Consider the following 18,153-nt stretch of genomic DNA (forward strand, 5'->3'; position numbering starts at 1 on the left):
CAGTAACATGGCCATCCTCTGAGGCTGAGAGAGTGTGACTTCTTGATATTTGCTGGAATTCAAACTCAGCCAAATCCTCAATGTCTAGCAAATTCCTCACTTGCCTGGAAGACTATTTCATGGTCCAAAAGGCAGAAGAGGCAACAAGGGGGTCAGTTATTTTGGATCTGAACCTAACCAACAAGGATGACTTGGTTAATGAGGTGCAAGTGGTGGGATCCTTAGGTGGAAGTGACCATGTTCTCCTGGAGTTTGTAATACAGTGGAAAGGAGAAGCCAGGCAGAGTCAGACACGCATCCTAGACTTTAGGAGAGCGGATTTCAGTAAACTTAGAGAAGTATTGAGGGCGATTCCATGGTCAGAAATACTAAAAGATAAAGGAGTTCAGGACGGATGGGACTTTCTCAAAAGGGAGATACTGAAGGCACAATTTCAAACAGTTCCAGTGAGAAAGAAAAATTGGAGGTGTCTCAATAAACCAGGATGGATGACTAAGGAACTTTCAACCGAGCTAAGTTTGAAACGGAACATGTATAAGAAATGGAAAAGGGAGTAAATCACCAAGGACAAATTCAAACAAATAGTGAGCATTTGTAGGGGTAAGGTCAGAAAAGCTAAACCACAGAATGAGTTCAGGCTTGCTAGAGAGGTTAAGAACAATAAAAAGGGCTTTTGGGGGTATGTCTGTTGCAAAAGGAAGCAAGAAATGGTAGGGTCACTATGTGGAGAAGATGACACAATGCTAACAGGGAACATAGAAAAGGCAGAATTACTCAACACCTTCTTTGCTTCTGTCTTCTCAGAAAAGAAAAAAGGTGCTGCTCAATAAGGAAAATGGAGCAGAGGACATAGGGAAAATAAAGTAATAAGTAATAAATACGTAAAGAGGTGGTACAGAAATACCTTGTTATTCTAAATGAATATAAGTCTCCAGGACCAGATGAACTACATCCAAGGGTATTAAAAGAACTGGCAAATGAAATATCGGAGCCATTGGCAATAACCTTTGAGAACTTCTCGAGAACAGGAGAAGTCCCAGCAGATGAGGAGGGCAAACGTTGTCCCTATCTTCAAAAAGGGGGGGAAAAGATCCCAACAATTACCATCCAGTTAGTCTGATATCAATACCAGACAATCTAGAAAGCAATGCCATAATCACAAAAAGTCAACATGGGTTTCAGAGAAACAAGTCATGCCAGACTAGTCTGATCTCTTTTTCTGATAAAATACCAGCTTGGTAGATAGATGACTTGGATGAAAGAATAGGGAACATGCTTATCAAATTTGCAGATGACACCAAATTAGGAGGAATAGCTAATACCCCAGAGGACAGGATCAAAATTCAAAATGACCTTAATATATTAGAAAGCTGGCCCAAAGCTAACAAAATGAACTTCAACTGAGAAAAATGTAAGATACTGCATTTCGGTAGGAAAAAAATGAAATGCATATAGATATAGGATGGGGGACACCTGGCTTAAGGAGACTACATGTCAAAGGGATCTAGGAGTCCAAGTGACCACAAGTTGAACATGATTTAACAGTGTGATGCAGCTAATAAGGCCAATGCGATTTTAGGCTGCATCAATAGAAGTATAGTGTCTAGATTAAGGGAAATAATAGTGCCACTGTATTCTGCTCTGGTCAGGCCCCACCTGGAATATTGTGTCCAGTTCTGGGCTCCACAATTCAAAAAGGATGTTGATAAACTGGAGTGTGTCCAAAGGAGGGCGAGTAAAATGGTGAAGGGTCTGGAAACCATGCCCTATGAAGAACGATTGAGGGAGTTGAGGACGTTTAGCCTGGAAAAGAAAAGGTTAAGATGTGATATTATAGCCCTTTTTAAATATCTGAAGGGATGTCACATTGCGGAAGGAACAAGCTTATTTTCTGCTGTTCCAGAGACTAGAACATGTAACAATGGCTGCAAGCTACAGGAGAAGAGATTCCACCTCAATAATAAAGGAACTTCCTGACAGTAAGTGCTGTTCGACAGTGGAGCACACTCACTCAAGGAGCGGTAGAGTCTCCCCCTTTGGATGGCCATCTGTCAGGGATGCTTTGATTGTGAGTTCCTGCATGGCAGGGGTTGGACTGGATGGTCCTTGTGGTCTCTTCCAACTCTGTGATTCTATGACTTGCCGGAAGCTGCTTGTTGTTGTTGTGTCTTCACGTCCTTTCCGACTTCTGGTGACCCTAAGGCAAAGCTATACTAGTTTTTTTCTTGGGATGTTTCTTCAAAGGGGATTTGCCATAGCCATCCTCTGAGGCTGAGAGATTGTCACTTGCCTGGGATTGCTTGTTATTTTATGTGCCTTCAAGTCCTTTCTGACTTAGGGTGACTGTGTCACACTGAAGTTTCTTCAGAGGGGGTTTGCCATGGCTGTGCTGTGAGGCTGAAAGAGTTGTGAATTGTATTAGGCTTGTTGTTGTTGTTGTTGTTGTTGTTGTTGTTGGATGCCTTCACGTCCTTTCCAACTCATGGCGACCCTAAGGTCACAAACCTTGCCCAGGGTCACTCAGTTTGTTTCCTTGGCTGAGCCAGGATTCGAATCCTGCTCTCCAGAGATGTAGTCCAACACTCAAATCACTACGCCACACTGGCTCAAAAATACAACTTGGGATTCAAACTCCTGTGAACAGGGTCACAAAGACCACGGTCTTAACTGTTAGGCCAACCAAACTAACTAATCATATGGTAATAGAGGTCCCTCCTCCTTCTGCCCATGTGGTATTGGGTGGCAAGCATTTTAAAGACCAGGAAATAAAATTTAAATTATATTAGAAACAGCGTGGTGTGGTGGTTTTGAGTTTTGGACTATGACTGGAGAACAGGGTTTGATTCTCAGCTCAGGCATGAAACCCACTGGATGACCCTGGGCATGTCACACTCTCTCAACCTCCTCAGCGGAAGGCAATGGTAGGCCTCCTCTGAACAAACTTTGCCGAGAAATCCCCATGATAGGTCCACTTTAGGGTAGCTATTGCTTGAAGGCACACAACAACAACATGCAACACAAAAGGTACTTCTTTTAAGATCCAACATGCTTCTGGATATGTAGCTAATCAGCTGATGAGGAAAGAGTGGAGTAACTGCAAAGTTGACCTTTGAATGGCAGGGCTTAGGATGGGTAGGTTTTTGTACCTGCACCCCTGTACATCTCAGGCTGCATCTGCACTGTAGAAATACTGCAGTTTGACACCACTTTAACTGCCCTGACTCAATTCTGTAGACTCCTGGGATTTATAGTTTGTTACGGCAACAGAGCTCTTGCACAGGTAAGGTGAAATATCTCACAAAACTACAGATCCCAGAATTCCATAGTATTGAGCCATGACAGTTAAAGCGGTGTCAAACAGCATTAATTCTGCAGTGTGGATCCATCCTTAATTAACAAAGTAGATGTGTTCGTAGATAGAGAAATCTTGTACCACCTTTGAGACTAACTGCAAGAAAGAAATTGGCAGCATGAGCTTTCATAGACTTCAGTCTACTTCCTCAGATGCATTTGGTGGAGTGGAAGCCAGGTATATATATATATATATATATATATATATATGCCATTAGCATGTGAGGATGTCATTACAAATAACAGTTCCTTTGTGAATGGAGATGAAGTTGTGTATGGAAATGAAGATGTGTTCGTTCGACATTACCTCTTTAGAAGAAAATTTGGTTTGTTGTTGTTACCCACCCTCAAGTCGATTTCGATTCATGATGTGTCTTTAGATGAGACATCTCCAAGACTCCCTGTCTTCCATTGCTCTGCTTAGATTCTGTAATTTCAGGTCCTTAACCTCCTTGGAGTCTATCCATCTAGGATGTGGCCTTTCTCTCTTTTGACTATCTTCAATCTTTCCTAGCATTATTGTCTTTTTAGATGAGTCATGCCTTCTCATGACGTGGGCAAAGTACGACAGCCTTAGTTTAGTCATCTTGGCTTCCAGAGAGATTTCTGGTTTGATATGTTCAAGGACCCATTTATTTGACTTTTTAGCTGTCCATGGCAGCACTCTTCTCCAGCACCACATCTCAAATGAATGGATTTTCTTCCTACCTTCTTTCTTCACTGTCCAGCTCTCACATCCATATATGGCAATAGGGAATACAACGGCTTGTATGATTCTGACTTTTGTGTTCAGCTGTATATCCTTGCATTTGAGGATCTGTTCTAGTTCTTTCATAGCTGCTTTCCCCATTCTTAATCTTCTTATTTCTTGACTCCAGTCCCCTCTCCAATCAATGTTTGATCCAAGGTATTAGAATTCTTTTGCTATTTCTATTTCCTCATTGTCTAGACTGAATTTGTGTAGATTTTCCATGTTTTTGTTTTGTTTTCTTTATGTTCAACAATAAGCTTGCCTTTTGCACTTGATCTTCCTTAGCTCTAGGTCTGTGAGGTTTTCTGCTAGTATTATGATGTCATCTGCATATCTTAGATTGTTGATGTTCGTCCCTCCTATCTTTACTCTCCTTGTTTCTGAGTCTACACCTGCTCTTCATATGACATTTTCTGCATACAAGTTGGATAGATAGGGTGATAAAAAGCATCCTTGCCCTGACCCCTTTGCCAATTGGGAACCATTCACTTTCTCCATGTTCTGTTCTGACAGCGGCCTTTTGTCCTGAGTACAGATTCCTCATCAGGAGTATGAAATGTAGTGGCGTTCCCATGTCTTTAAGGGCGTTCCATAGCCTTTCATGATTTTTGCAGTTGAAGACTTTGCTATAGTCTATAAATCACATGCTGATTTTCTTTTGGAATTCCTTAGTGTGCTACATTAGCCACCGTATGTATGGTATCGGAGGCAAAAATAAAATGGAGAGCCTAAAGGAAAAGAAGAGCAGCCCAACATGCTCCACCAAACATTTTCTTAAATATTAAACAGAATGTACTTGTGAAATAAAACAACCAAGCCTTTCTTAAGTAAACAAAAGCATTTTGAACCTTCTGGAGACTGCTTGAAGGCTTCTGCCAAAATGCATCCAAGAATGATGTTTTCTTTCACCAGGCCCCACTTTTCTTTCAGTGTTCATTTTGGTGTCCAAACGTAGAGAGGCATACTTGTAAAAACATGCTGGTGTAAAACACAATTGAACAAAAGACGGCTGTTCTTGAAAAAAGGGCAGAAAACAGGTCAGAGTACATGGGTCTAAAATTGGATTTGTCATTAAGTGGTATGGAGCATCCACCCAAAATGGCAGATTTTGAGTTCCATTAAAGAGCAGCAAGTCATTAGTAGTTTAATTTATTGTAAGTGGGTGATGAAGGGGACAGAGGTACAAGGAGATTTTTCTTCCAATGGTCCAAAAATTGAGGGGCTTGCAATGATTCTTTGTCAATGACTTTGTTCTCAAGGTGAAAGCAAGGGGTTGTTCACACTGTAAAAATAATTCAGGATGAATCCAGGTTAAATCTCCGTTGTTCACACTCATCCTGAATGCACCCAATTTGAGGGGTGTGTGCCAAAAACACACTTAATCCAGGATAATCGATATCGGGTCCCTCCCCCCAAGTTTTTTTTTAAATCTGCATCACTGGTAGTGTGAATAACCAATGAGAATAGACCCGAATAATCCCAGGATAAAACACTTCATATTTGAAAAGTTATTGCATTGTCAATTCCATGTTTATTCGAGTGCTTGGATGTGTGAGCAACCAAACTCGCATGTGGTTCCATAGTGTGAATAACAAATCCAGAATGCATGAGAGAAATGATTCGCAGCACTAAAAAACGTCAGTGTCTGAATGACCCCTGAGAGTCAGGAACCATTTGCCAAAAGAAACCCTGCTGTCCTAGAATATTACTGCTAATGGAGGGCTATTCACGCCACAACAGAAGGCTCAATCAGCTGTACATTCCCAAATATGACATTATAGGCATAGTAGGGGCACTATGATAATGGTTGCCAGTGAGAGCCAGCGTGGCATAGTGGTTTGAGTGTTGCACTGTGACCCTGAAGATCAGGGTACAATGCCCTGCTTGAGCATAAAAACCCACTGGGCGAGCTTGGGCAAGTCACACTCTCTCAGCCTCAGAGGATGGCAATGGCAAACCTCCTCTGAAGATACTTGCCAAGAAAACCCTATGATAGAGTCATCTTAGGGTTGCCATGAGTAAAATAACTTGGAGGCACACAACATCGATGGTTGCACTTTTTCTAGAACGGTGGAGCAGGAGCCAGAGAAGACAGACAAAATCTGCTGGGTCTGAACAGCCTGTTCCTCCAATGCCTGACTTTATTTTTTAAATATAATAAATTATTATTATTATTATTATTATTTTAAATTGTAACATACAATATTAAAAATCAAACAGCAAAACAACTAAACATAGTACTATGAACAAACCCCAAATAAACCTAATTATCTGAAAATAATCTACAAAACCTAATCCCCCACATCCTGCCACTTAACTAACCTAAACATAAACTAAATCAGACTAAACAAAATAACTACATATAAACATAAACAACATTCATATAAACAAAATAATTACCTATCTAAAATTGAACTTCGTACCCTCCCATCCCAGGAAATTTAAAGCAAAATATAGTGAACTGGGAGAGCCAGCATGCCCTAGTGGTTTGAGTGTTGGACTGTGACTCTGCAGATCAAGGTTCAATTCCCCGCTGGGCCATGAAATCCATGGGGTGGCCTTGGGCAAGTCACACTCTCTCAGCCTCAGGGGAAGACAATGGCAAACCTCCTCTGAACAAATCTTGCCAAAGAAAACCCTATGATAGGGTCGCCATGAGTTGGAAACAACTTGAAGGCACACAACATTAACATAATCAACTCTTCTAATATACTTTTCTACTGCAAACCGACTTCTGTTTTAGTATTCCAAACATCTAAAATGTTCAGGCATCCCATTCTTCAAGCATAATCTTCTTTTCTTTTCCAGGTAAAGTAAAAAAGACTCCCACTCTTTTAAAAAGCTGGCCAATAAATGCCCTTATGGCTGCAATACTTGTGGCCATTTGCCTCCGGCTGCCATTGCCTGTTGTGGGCCTGGCGTAATTAGGCAAGACTAGCGCACCAACAAAATTGTGATCTATAGTTCCTTCTCTTTGTAAAACTCAGAGGTGGGATACTTGGGCAATTCTCCACTTAGGTGCTGCCAAGGATGATACCTGTTTAACTTTTTAAAAAATCATTCTAATTCAACAGAAAAATACCATATCTATACATAGCAATATTTCTTACTTGGTGCAAAAAATAATATGAAGAAAAAAGAAAAGTTGAATTATATCAATAATATATCTTCTAGCAGTTTTTTCTAATATAAAACCTTGAATATGTTTTAATAAAATTCTAAACAAATCATTTACTTTCTTGTTTTTGTTGATTATTTCAATATTAACTCATAATTCTTCATTATCTCCCAGTCTTATTACCAAGGTGGTCCTTGCATATGCTATCTATACCTGTTTTTGATTAGAACGATTAGAAGTCTTATTGACCACTACTGTTTTTAATAAACCCGTTAACTCTGTCCCGGTTCCTTTTGCATTTCAAATCATTGTGTTATTAAAACCCTTAAATCAATAAATTATTTTACACCATTACCAGATAAATATTTTTAAATAATATTACTCACAGCTATCCATTATACTTTGCCTTTCACCAGGGGATGGTTACTTTTAAAAAATAAGAGTTAAAATACAGTACTAACATTGACCCGTAAATAAGTCAACTCTGGTTTTCTGGGTCAATTTTTTGACTAAAATTTCTAGACCTATATATGAGTATATACAGTAATATTTGCTTATCAAGCAGACCCAGCTCCACCAGGGCTAGCCTGAAGGGAGAGGCTCCTACCTCCTTAACTGTCATCTTGGCCTGAGAGGGAGCGATCAGGCAGACCCAGCTCCACCAGGGCTAGCCTGAAGGGAGAGGCTCCTACCTCCTTAACTGTCATCTTGGCCTGAGAGGGAGCGATCAGGCAGACCCAGCTCCATCAGGGTTAGCCTGTAGGAAGAGGCTCCTCCCTCCTTAACTGTCATCTTCCGGCCTGAGAGGGAGTGATCAGGCAGACCCAGCTCCACCAGGGATAGCCTGAAGGAAGAGGCTCCTCCCTTTTTAACTGTCATCTTATGGCCTCCTATTCCCCTCTAGCTATGCTCTGACTGTGTGGGGGAGAGGCTTGTGTACCCTAATGATGTTGTGAGCTATACTGGTGGTGGTATAATAGCCACTGGCAGGGCCTCCCATGCCAGATAGGTCACAACTGAAGGGTCTGACTAAGAGTGCCAAAGGGCAGGATGGGCTCTCTAGCCTTATGGCAACCATCCTAGGAGAAGGAAAACTCTAATCCCAAACCCCGGGCAGATGGTGCTCGTCTAACCCTGTAAGGTCAACCATCTCAGAGAAGGAAACTCTAACCAAACCTACGACCCGAGTACCTCACTGCCACCGTCCATGCTTGTCAAGGCCTCAGCAGTCGAACCTAGGGTTTAAAGGGTGAGGCTGGTTCTGTGCACGCTGCGCTCCACCAGAAAAATCCATTGCACAGGCTGGAAGGATACATCCAATGTCATCAACGCGCTTGTAGAAAGCAAGGATGGGTCCTTCCTGCATCTGAGTTCACGAAGTAAAATCACAACAACATTTGCTTATCCTAGAATGGCTGATATTCAATACTTATCCCTTTTTTTCTTTTATAGGTGAATGTTGGATGTGTGCCTAAAAAGGTAAGCAAAACAAAATCCTTTTGTGACAATCTAAATGTGTTTGTGTGTATTCATCTACTTTTTAAAAATTGTTGCTTGGGTAGTGAAAATTCACTGGACTCTAATAACTATACCACCCCCCCCCCCCAAAAGAGCTAAATATTCCCCAGCCTTGGCACAGGGGAAGTAAACTCACCAAATCTGCTTCTATGGTGTTTGTTTGTGTTAGTTTGTCTCTATCCCTATAAAACAAATGCTTAAAGAGACTATTGTTATTTGACTCTGGCTTGTAAGGAGTGAAAGAAATTTACTAGATTGCAAAAACTGCCTACCTGGTCACTCACCTGTAAGTTTGCATCACTGTAAGTTTGTGTTAGTTGGTTCTGGTATGCTGCTTGTCCAGAAGAAACTGCTATTCTTCATTCTTTTCATTGGCTAACTTCAGACTCTTCTAATACGTACAGTTCTGACCAGTCATGCTGACCTATGTGCAGTAAAAATTCTTTGTGTATTGTGTGCCGTGAACTTGCTTCTGATTTGTGGCAACCCTAAGGTGCCCCACTCAGTCATTAGATTCCTTGTAAAGGCCATCAGATACATTCCAGTGCTTAGATCTTGCCTGTCAGGCATGGAACAACATCCTATAATGCTATGGTTCTTTGTCTTTAATCCTCCAGATGTTTTGGACTGCTAATCCAGAACTCCCCATCATTGGCCATACTGGCTGTAGTCCTGGAAGCTGAAATGCAAAATATCTAGAAGACCAAAGGTTGAGAATAACTGCTACAATGCATGTTGACTTTTGAAACTAATGGCATGAAAGACGTTGTAGCATAAGCTTTTGTAGACCTAGGTCCAAAAGACACTGCAGAAACAATCCAGTTTGGGACTGTTTTAACTGCCCTGGCTCAGTGCTAGGGAATTCTGGGAATTGTAGTTTACTGTGGCAGTAGAACTCCTTGACAGAGAAGGCTAAATGTCTTGCAAAACTACAATTCCCAGAATTCCCTAGCATTGAGCCAGGATAGTTAAAACAGTCTCAAACTGGATTTTTTCTGCAGTCTATTTTGGTCTTTTATCTATTTACTCAGATGAATTTTTAGGATCTTCATACACTACATACCTCTCTCCCTGTACTAAGTGCTTCACCCAGTTTGTTTTGCGTAACAGAATGATTAGTTTTATTTAGTTTTTCATTTATTAAGATATATTAAATCCTTGATGTCTGCTTCCCCTCCAACAGGTGATGTGGAATACTGCTGTCCACTCTGAATTCATCCATGATCATTTAGATTATGGTTTTGAAATACCCAGTGTAGCATTTAACTGGAGGTAAGTCAGGTGAAAATCTGGAATACTTCATGTAAGTATGAACCATATGTTAATAACAAACCAAACAGTTTGATGGATGTTACAGTGGCAGTGGAAGAACACTAAATGGATAACTTTGTTCCCCTTTTAATGGCTATGCATTATGATCCCAGGAAAGCTGCATTATTTGCAAGTACTGTATTTCGGACATTGTTTGTTGACTGAAAGGTCTTGCTTTGACATTGTGAGACACTCCTGAACTCAGGCTATGCTGGTGGCTTCATTCTTAACTTTTTGCAAGAACCAGCGGTGGTTTCAGAGGTCCAAAACACACTGCAAAAATAATGTAGTTTGAGACCATTTTAACTGCCCTGGCTCAGTGCTAGGGGATCCTTGGATTTGTAGTTGTGGCACCAGAGATCTCTGACAGCAAAGGCCAAGTATCTCACAAAACTACAGTTCTCAGAATTCCCTAGCATTGAGCCAGAGCAGTTAAAGCAGTGTCAAACTGGGTTATTTTTGCAGTGTGTTTTGGCACAGAGTCAACTTATTGGAGCAGCACTCACATTATGAAAATTGAGACAGCAAGTATTAATGTAAAAGCTAGTTGAATGGCAATGATGGCCAAGAATTTGTAACAGTAGTGTTTCCTCTGATCAGTGATTTCTGCAGTATGCACTTACAATTGTGGGATCCCTAGGCAACACGCTGTGCAGGGACCAGAACGCTTGGGCCTGTAAAGACTTTACAGTGCACCTATATTTAGAGATACCATGGTCCAGAAAAAAATGGGGGGAAACTCCTATTTTTTCCTAGAGCTTTCTTCCCCTTGAGAAACAGAAGAAATGGATTATCAGAAATTGTCTTTTAGTGTGATGAATAAATGTTTAAGACAAGGTTTTCACATTTTTACTGACTCCCAAATCATTCCTAAAAATGATGTAAGAGGAAAACCTTTATGTAATACTATGTACACGTGTCAGGTTGTTACTGTGGCTGATTTTGATTTCCCTTTCTCATGTTTTTTTTCATGTGTGTTTTATGTCTGTCTTCTTCACACTATGGAAAATTAGTGTAGACAAAATCATTTTCTTTGTTTTACTAATGTCAATGGTTTCTTCTGTCTTTCTTTTGCCAGCTCTTGCTAAATTGGCAAAACCAAAAAAGGATCCTTGTACTTCAGTTGTTCTTTACAGTTCCATTTGTAAAAAATTAAAAAATTAATTATTTTTGTAATAATTTTGAGAATACGCTGTTCTTGTAATATATCAAACATGATAATTTTGTCTGCCCAAGTTTTATATATAATTCATTTTATGCTTCTAACATAGTAACAAAGTGATTTTTAAACTCTGTAAAGAGCTCTAATACTGCATTTCCCCAAACAATTTTGCATTCTTTGCCCGGTGGGAGGGGGGCTGACAGAAAAAAGCAGAGATTTCCCCATAGCTTCAAAATTTCTGGAAATTTTGCATTTTTAACTATATAGAAATGTACACCTGCCATTGGTGCTATATCTCTTTGTTTAGAAAGCACTGATTTAGACACAGCAAATAGTAGTGCCACAGCAAGTGTGAAATGGTCTTAAATGTTTGGCTTTTTAGCATATGGGCAGATTTCTGTGCTGTAAAATAGTGATGCCATGGTCCTTTTCTCTGTCCTCTTCTCTTTTTACTGCTCAAAAATTCAGCTGTTTAGATACTATGATAGGAAGCTACCTACAGCAGATTTGCCATAGCATCAAAATTGGCAAACTGTAGCAAAGACACATGTGATGAATGGGTGTATCTACTGGCAAATTATAATAAGATAGTTCCACTGAAATATACAGAATGATTCACAGAGTTGTCTTGTAGCATTACAGCAACTCAGTCAATGGTAAAATAACTAATTGAGCCATCATAAGTGGTTTTTAGTTGATACATAAAGATACAATACTTGAAGCAAGCAGAAAACTGGTTGATCTTCTCGATTTGTTTGTCCTGATTGGCTTTATAAATGATTTTGTGTCTTTAATGTACCTATCTCTTGCTTTGTATTGTAAATTTGGGATGGTATTATAAGCTCTACTAGGAATCATATTTGAAAGGTAGGGAATAAATCCTAATAATAAGCAATAAATTGAAAAGATTTAGCTCTGGTATGAGAAAGAGAGAGAGAGAGAGAGAGAAACTTTGTGACATAAAACTCATTTTATTACAGAGTAATTAAAGGAAAGCGTGATGCTTATGTGAAGCGACTGAATGAGATCTATCAAAATAATTTGGACAAGGTTTGTAAATGGTCCTATTCTGTGTCCCAACCAATCTTAAACTCATTCTTTCTGCTGTTAACTCTTTGTTTCACTGTGTGAAAAGAGGATTTGTTGATTAAGGTTCCTATTTTGTTTTAAGCAATCTCAAAAGAAACTCTTTATTTGAAGAGCAAATGCATTTTATAAAACCTCCTCTCTTGACATTTCACCTTTGCTTAGGATCTGAAATGCTGCTTGGAGATTATTACGAGAAGATCAGGCAGTAAGGCATACTTAGGCTGTTGTATTTCTGTCATCACTGTATTGACTTGATACTCTCTTAACTTTAATGGGTTCAGGAGATAATCCTGAAAATGTTATACTTTCTTTCCTTCAAAAAGCCCTATTAGATCTTTTCAGGAATTCTGTGGAAAGGGAGTGGTAGATTCAAGTATATAAATCAACTGACAGTTCTACACTTTCATGGGACATTGATCAACTATATACCCATTTGGATTTCTTCAGCGATTTCAGCTACAGTATTTAAATATACTAAGTAGACAATAGAGAACAGCAGCTTGTATTCCAGCTATAAAACAGTATGATGGCAAGGAGACAGATGTCTTTGTGTGGGGAGGATATTGAGGCCATTTTGGCCTCAATACCCTAAAGGTACCAGATCCCACCTGATCCTGGAAGCTAAGCAAGGTCAGCTCTGATTAGTACTTAGATGAGAGACTGCCAATGAATCCCAGGTACTGTAGGATATATTTCAGAAGAGGGAACTAGCAAAAACATTTCTGAGTATTCCTTGTCTAAGAAAACCCTGTGAAAGTCACGGGCTCACCATAGTTCTACAGGCCATTTGAAGGCGCATACACAGACATAACCATTTCAGCTGTGAAACTATATACACTAACCTATTTGATCAAACTTGGGTTTTACTAGGCTCGTGTAGAAACTATCCATGGCTATGCATCCTTCACAGCTGATCAGGAACCCACAGTTGAAGTTGATGGTAAAAAATATACAGCACCTCACATCCTGGTAGCTACTGGTGGGCAACCTTTGATCCCCAGTGAAAGTGAGATACCAGGTAAATATTCTCTGTATGCTTTGTTTGTTTGTTTATATTTTATTTTATTTATATGCCGCCTTTCTCCCAGAGTAGGACCCAAGGCAGCTCACAGAAGGCTAGTTAGAAAAGATCTGAATTGAATCCCTGGTCTTATGGCACTCCAGCTAGGGGTAATGACTATTATTACTGAAGTACTATTACTAGATTATTAGTAGTTAGAGTACTAGAGTAAAATAGTAATATTATGTTTAGGGGAAAATTCATGATCCATAGATAGATTCATGATAGTCTGGAAGATATCGGGAAGATTTTTATAATATTTGATTTGGTTCCTTTGACATGTCTGCCACCCTGGGTGAGTGAGTGAGTGTGTGTTTTCCATCCTTCCTTTTTAATGTGGGTTCATGTTATGACGTTTGTCTTCTGATATGGGTACGTGTATTTAATAATAATCTCCATTCCAGCTATATCATGGCAGCAAAACCAGTTTTATCACTGTGTGCACTTTGTAGGGAGCCCTGTTAATCCTAGCTCTCTGATTAATGTACATGTGTGATAGGTTTATAATATTTTTACTTTATGTTTAGCTGGTTGCTTGAAATGGTCTTATACTAGGGAGGGAGCTGTCAGCAGAAAGAATTTTTGCTGATACACACACACTCTTACAAACTTAATGAGCTTAAATATTCAGACAATGTTTCATTGCTTTGTAGGGGCCAACTTGGGGATTACTAGTGATGGTTTCTTTGAACTAGAAGAGTTGCCCAAGTAAGTTGCACTTTTGTGTATACAGCATGTTGATTGTGGATTGTTACCTTATACTTACACAACACGCACACACATGCACACACACTCTCTTTCTATTATAAAGTTTAATTAGCTGTAGAGATCAGGTCAGTAATCTCCTCATACTGTAAACTGCAAACTTGTGGAGAATAACCTATGTAACATCTTGTTGTATCAGTGCTACAGATTTCACACTGCTGGTATAATCTGTATCAAATTCATATAGCCTTATGCATGCATGTACATCTGTGTTTGTGTGAGCAATTGTTTATTCTTTCTCTTAGGCGTAGTGTTATTGTTGGGGCTGGATATATAGCAGTAGAGATAGCTGGAATCCTTTCAGCTTTAGGCTCAAAGACATCCTTACTGGTGCGTTACGATAAGGTAAGTAAGGTAGACTCATATACCTTTTCATTGGCCTGGCTATCATGAAGTGCATTGGTTATGAGTGATGGTAAAAACAATACTGTTTTTGTTTTTTTGAGTTGGATCAAGCTTGTCTCCTGAGTTTGTACTGGTTCATCATATTAAGTAGCAAATTGCATCTTTGTCTTCTTGCTGTGTCACATGTCTGAAGCCATACTTGCATTTGGTAGAACTTGTGTTTATTTATTTACATGCCACTTAGATACATAAATTTGGAAGCAGTGTGAAACAGTAAAAAAAATACACAACATGCACCAGTTAGCATACACTCCTTGGCAAATGATATACACGTGTAACTCAAGGTTCTCTGCGTATCAGCCATGTTTTGGATGAGACTTAAAGCCTTGCACTTGGTTCAGACTCTTGTCCTTGGCCAAGGACACTGCTATGATCCTCAAATGGCCACAGTGGTAAAATGGAAGGACCAAGTAGCATGGACTGGCTGCTCTCTCTGCTGCAGTTTTCTGGCCAGAGGAAAAAGGAACACAATTACTCCTTTTCCTTTCCTTCTGCAGAACTACAGCAAGAAAGGGCAACAGTCCCTGCTGTTTGATCACCTCTCTCCCTCTCTATGGCCATTAAATAACTGTGACAGCCCTCCCCACAGGGCTTGACAACAGATGGGTGGGGGAGAGGTACGGAGCTGTGGGTACAGATCACATATATGCACACAATGCAGAATCTAGGCCTTTATGTGGTCCTTGAAATGGATATCAGATTGCACCAAACAGGGAAATGTTGCACAAATAATTTAAGTTTTGAACATGCATCTAAAGTTAGCAATAGTTGAAGCATGTCCATTTTCTCAGGAAAGAACATTCCACGTAGTAGGAGCCATCACACTAAAATGCCCTGCTCCGAATGAATGCAGAGCAGAACTTAGGAATACATGGCCATACCAAGAGAATCTCTACACATGATTCCAAATTCCAAATGGGTTTGTAAGGTAGAAGGCACTCTCTCAGCTAACCAGGATACAAATTGTTTAGGGATTTATAAACTAACAACAAACCTTAAGATGGCCTGCTAGGAAATACTCAGCCAATGCAAATCTTTCAGCAGAGATGTTACCTGCTCCTGGCAGGTTGTCCCACTTGGATGCCTAGCTGAAACATTTTGCATTAGCTGCAGTTTTTGGATCAGTTTTAAGGGCAGCCATACATACTACACATTGTAATAGTTCAGTTTTAAGGTTACCAGTGCCTGAACGTCTGTAAGCCAAGCTATTCCTGTCCGAGAACACTTGCAATTGATTTATCAATTAAAGCTGCTATAATGCTCTTGAAGCCACAGAAGTCACTGGGCCCTCCATATAATGTGAGAGCTGAGTTCTCAAAATTTCACTATAGTTGGGTGTGTACAGTATTAGCTCACAGAGGGAGTAGGCAGATTGTCTGTTTACACTAAAATTGGCTCATCCAAAGGGTGCATAATTAATGCTTATCTTGCCGTTTTAATCCTAACGACTCTTCAAGAAGTGGCGCTTGGAAAGTTCTTTTTAAAAAGTAATTCTTATGTGAAGTCGAAAGCTTTCATGGCTGGCATACATAATTTGGGGGGGGGGGGGGTTCGGGTTATGTTCTAGAAGAGTTTATTCCTGATGTTTTGCCGGCATCTGTGGCTAGCATCTTCAGAGAAGATGCTGGCGAAATGTCAGGAATAAACTCTTTTAGAACATGGCCACATAGCCAAAAATCCCACAAAAAAACTACAATTCTTTCTTGTTACACATTATTGAAGCCAGTGTTAGCCACATATTGCAGATCTGGAGGGCGAGAAGGAGCTGGGAGAATTTTGGCTTTTGTGATTTTTGTGAACTGCAGACTTCCCATTTTCTGTTTGTTTTCCTCACTGTGCTACACTAGTTCAAAAAAGTGAGAGAGCATATGTTTTTTTAAAAAATGAGCAGTGTGTCTGTGACTTGATATGTATGCTTTTCTATAAAGGTGTTGAGAAATTTTGATTCAATGATCAGTACAAACTGCACTGAAGAGTTGGAGCATAGTGGTATAGAAATCTGGAAACATTCAAAGGTATTTGAGCACTTCTTCTTGCCTATATGTCTAGCTTAAATAGTAAACTTTTAATTATCATAAATCATATTTTTAAAAAGAATAGCGCTGAATGATTCTGGCTTTCATTGGTGTGTAGATGCATTAGTGTTTCCTTTTTATTGACCTGCATTCTCTAATATCCTGAGATAACTTGTAATTTACCAGTTAGAAGTACTTTGTTTAACTTCTTCCTTTGAGATTATATATAAAAGATCCTTATTTAACATTATATGAGAGAAAGCACCAGACACACGTTATACCATTTTTTAACCAGCAGTGGCAAAGTTGTTATTCCAAAAAGGGTTAAAACAAATTCTTTGATCCTGAGAGCGTGTGCTGAAAACCTTCTATTCTTAAGAACGTATCAAAGTAGAGCTGACACAGACACTTGAGACACCAAATCTGGTTTTAGCCACTATGCATGTAACATTTATTAAATCACAAAAATAACACAGACATTAAGTATCGAGAGAGCTCTCTCTCACACACACAGATGGCACTTTGCTGAAGTCGGTGATTAGTCGCCCTCACAAAGCCCATGGGAGTCCCCGGTGCTGCAGTTGCAGGAACACACCTCTGGTTTGGGAAAGTCTCTCTTTTAAGGCCATTTTATTTACGCATCAGTGGATTTTGGTGTCCATGGCAGGGTCCTTGAACCAAATCCCACTGGATACCAAAGGCTCACTGTATAAGCTAATACAGGATGCCAGCCAGCATAATTTATACTGGGCTCCAGTGTTACCATCTTTCATTATTTTTATAGCCTTAACAGTTAAAAATCCCCTTATCTCAACCAACTCATGCCTGTGCCATGAAACCCACTGGGTGGCCTTGGGCAAGTCACAGTCTCTCAGCCTCATGGCATAGCAAGGGCAAGCCCCCCTCTGAAGAAACTTGCCAAGAAAAAAATCATCATAGTTTTGCCTTAGGGTTGCCATCAGTCAGAAATGACTTTAAGGCATACTAAAAAGCCATTTGTGTCAGGAGAGAAAGCTGTTCTGCTGACTCCAGAGTGGCTGAGGAAAAGGCAGAGCAGTTTTATCTCCGAACAGTGATGGCTGCCATTAGTGCTGATTTCTCTCACCACCCCGGTCATTGTGACACCCACAGTTGCTTTATCCCTGCTGTATTCTCACCATCTATTCGGATGTGGTTACCAATAGCTTGTGGGCACTGTACAGAATACACCAAGACAGAAAGCACAGTAGATGGACCTTTTAGTTGAGGCAAACATTAAAAACCTGAAAAAAATAACCAGACTCAGGTGAGCAGTAAATACTCTTGTTTTTTTTAAAAAATGATATTAGTTGACTAATGGTCAGCTAAGTAAATTTTGAATAAGATATTGCTTCCGTAATCTGTAATGGATAATTTATTTTATAACAGTTACAGTTTTGTATAACTTACTCTGCTTGTTGAAAACAGTGAAACACTGCAGGACAATCCAGGCACCATCCTCTGAAAAAGTATTTGACCACCCTTCAGATTTCTTAAAATTTTGGAAAGTGTTGCCCACATAATTCCTCCTTCATTTTCTTTAAATGAAAGCAGACTGTTTTAAGCCTTAAAATCTAATTTGCTACTTGT

The 18,153-nt window shown here is 39.8% G+C and overlaps 1 protein-coding gene across 4 annotated transcripts in view; it reads left to right on the top strand.

The window, feature by feature from the left end:
• The window catches only part of GSR (glutathione-disulfide reductase), a 35,313-nt gene that overhangs the window by 4,866 nt on the left and 12,294 nt on the right, over positions 1–18,153 (top strand). For 2 of the 4 annotated variants that reach the window (XM_089488806.1, XM_089488804.1), the window contains exons 2-8: positions 8,673–8,699; positions 9,922–10,010; positions 12,192–12,261; positions 13,171–13,318; positions 14,014–14,068; positions 14,371–14,470; positions 16,459–16,545. In XM_089488806.1, coding sequence (XP_089344932.1) covers positions 9,925–10,010; positions 12,192–12,261; positions 13,171–13,318; positions 14,014–14,068; positions 14,371–14,470; positions 16,459–16,545 — 546 coding nt within the window. In that variant the 5' untranslated portion in view covers positions 8,673–8,699; positions 9,922–9,924. Of the gene's footprint in view, positions 1–289; positions 1,980–3,395; positions 3,530–8,672; positions 8,700–9,921; positions 10,011–12,191; positions 12,262–13,170; positions 13,319–14,013; positions 14,069–14,370; positions 14,471–16,458; positions 16,546–18,153 lie in introns of those variants that run through there. The other 2 variants (XM_089488805.1, XM_089488807.1) reach the window with 2 other exon arrangements.

The sequence above is a fragment of the Sceloporus occidentalis genome, unplaced genomic scaffold (assembly GCF_023333645.1).
Source record: "Sceloporus occidentalis isolate IW3139 unplaced genomic scaffold, rSceOcc1.0.p SCAF_1, whole genome shotgun sequence".
NCBI lineage: Eukaryota > Metazoa > Chordata > Lepidosauria > Squamata > Phrynosomatidae > Sceloporus > Sceloporus occidentalis.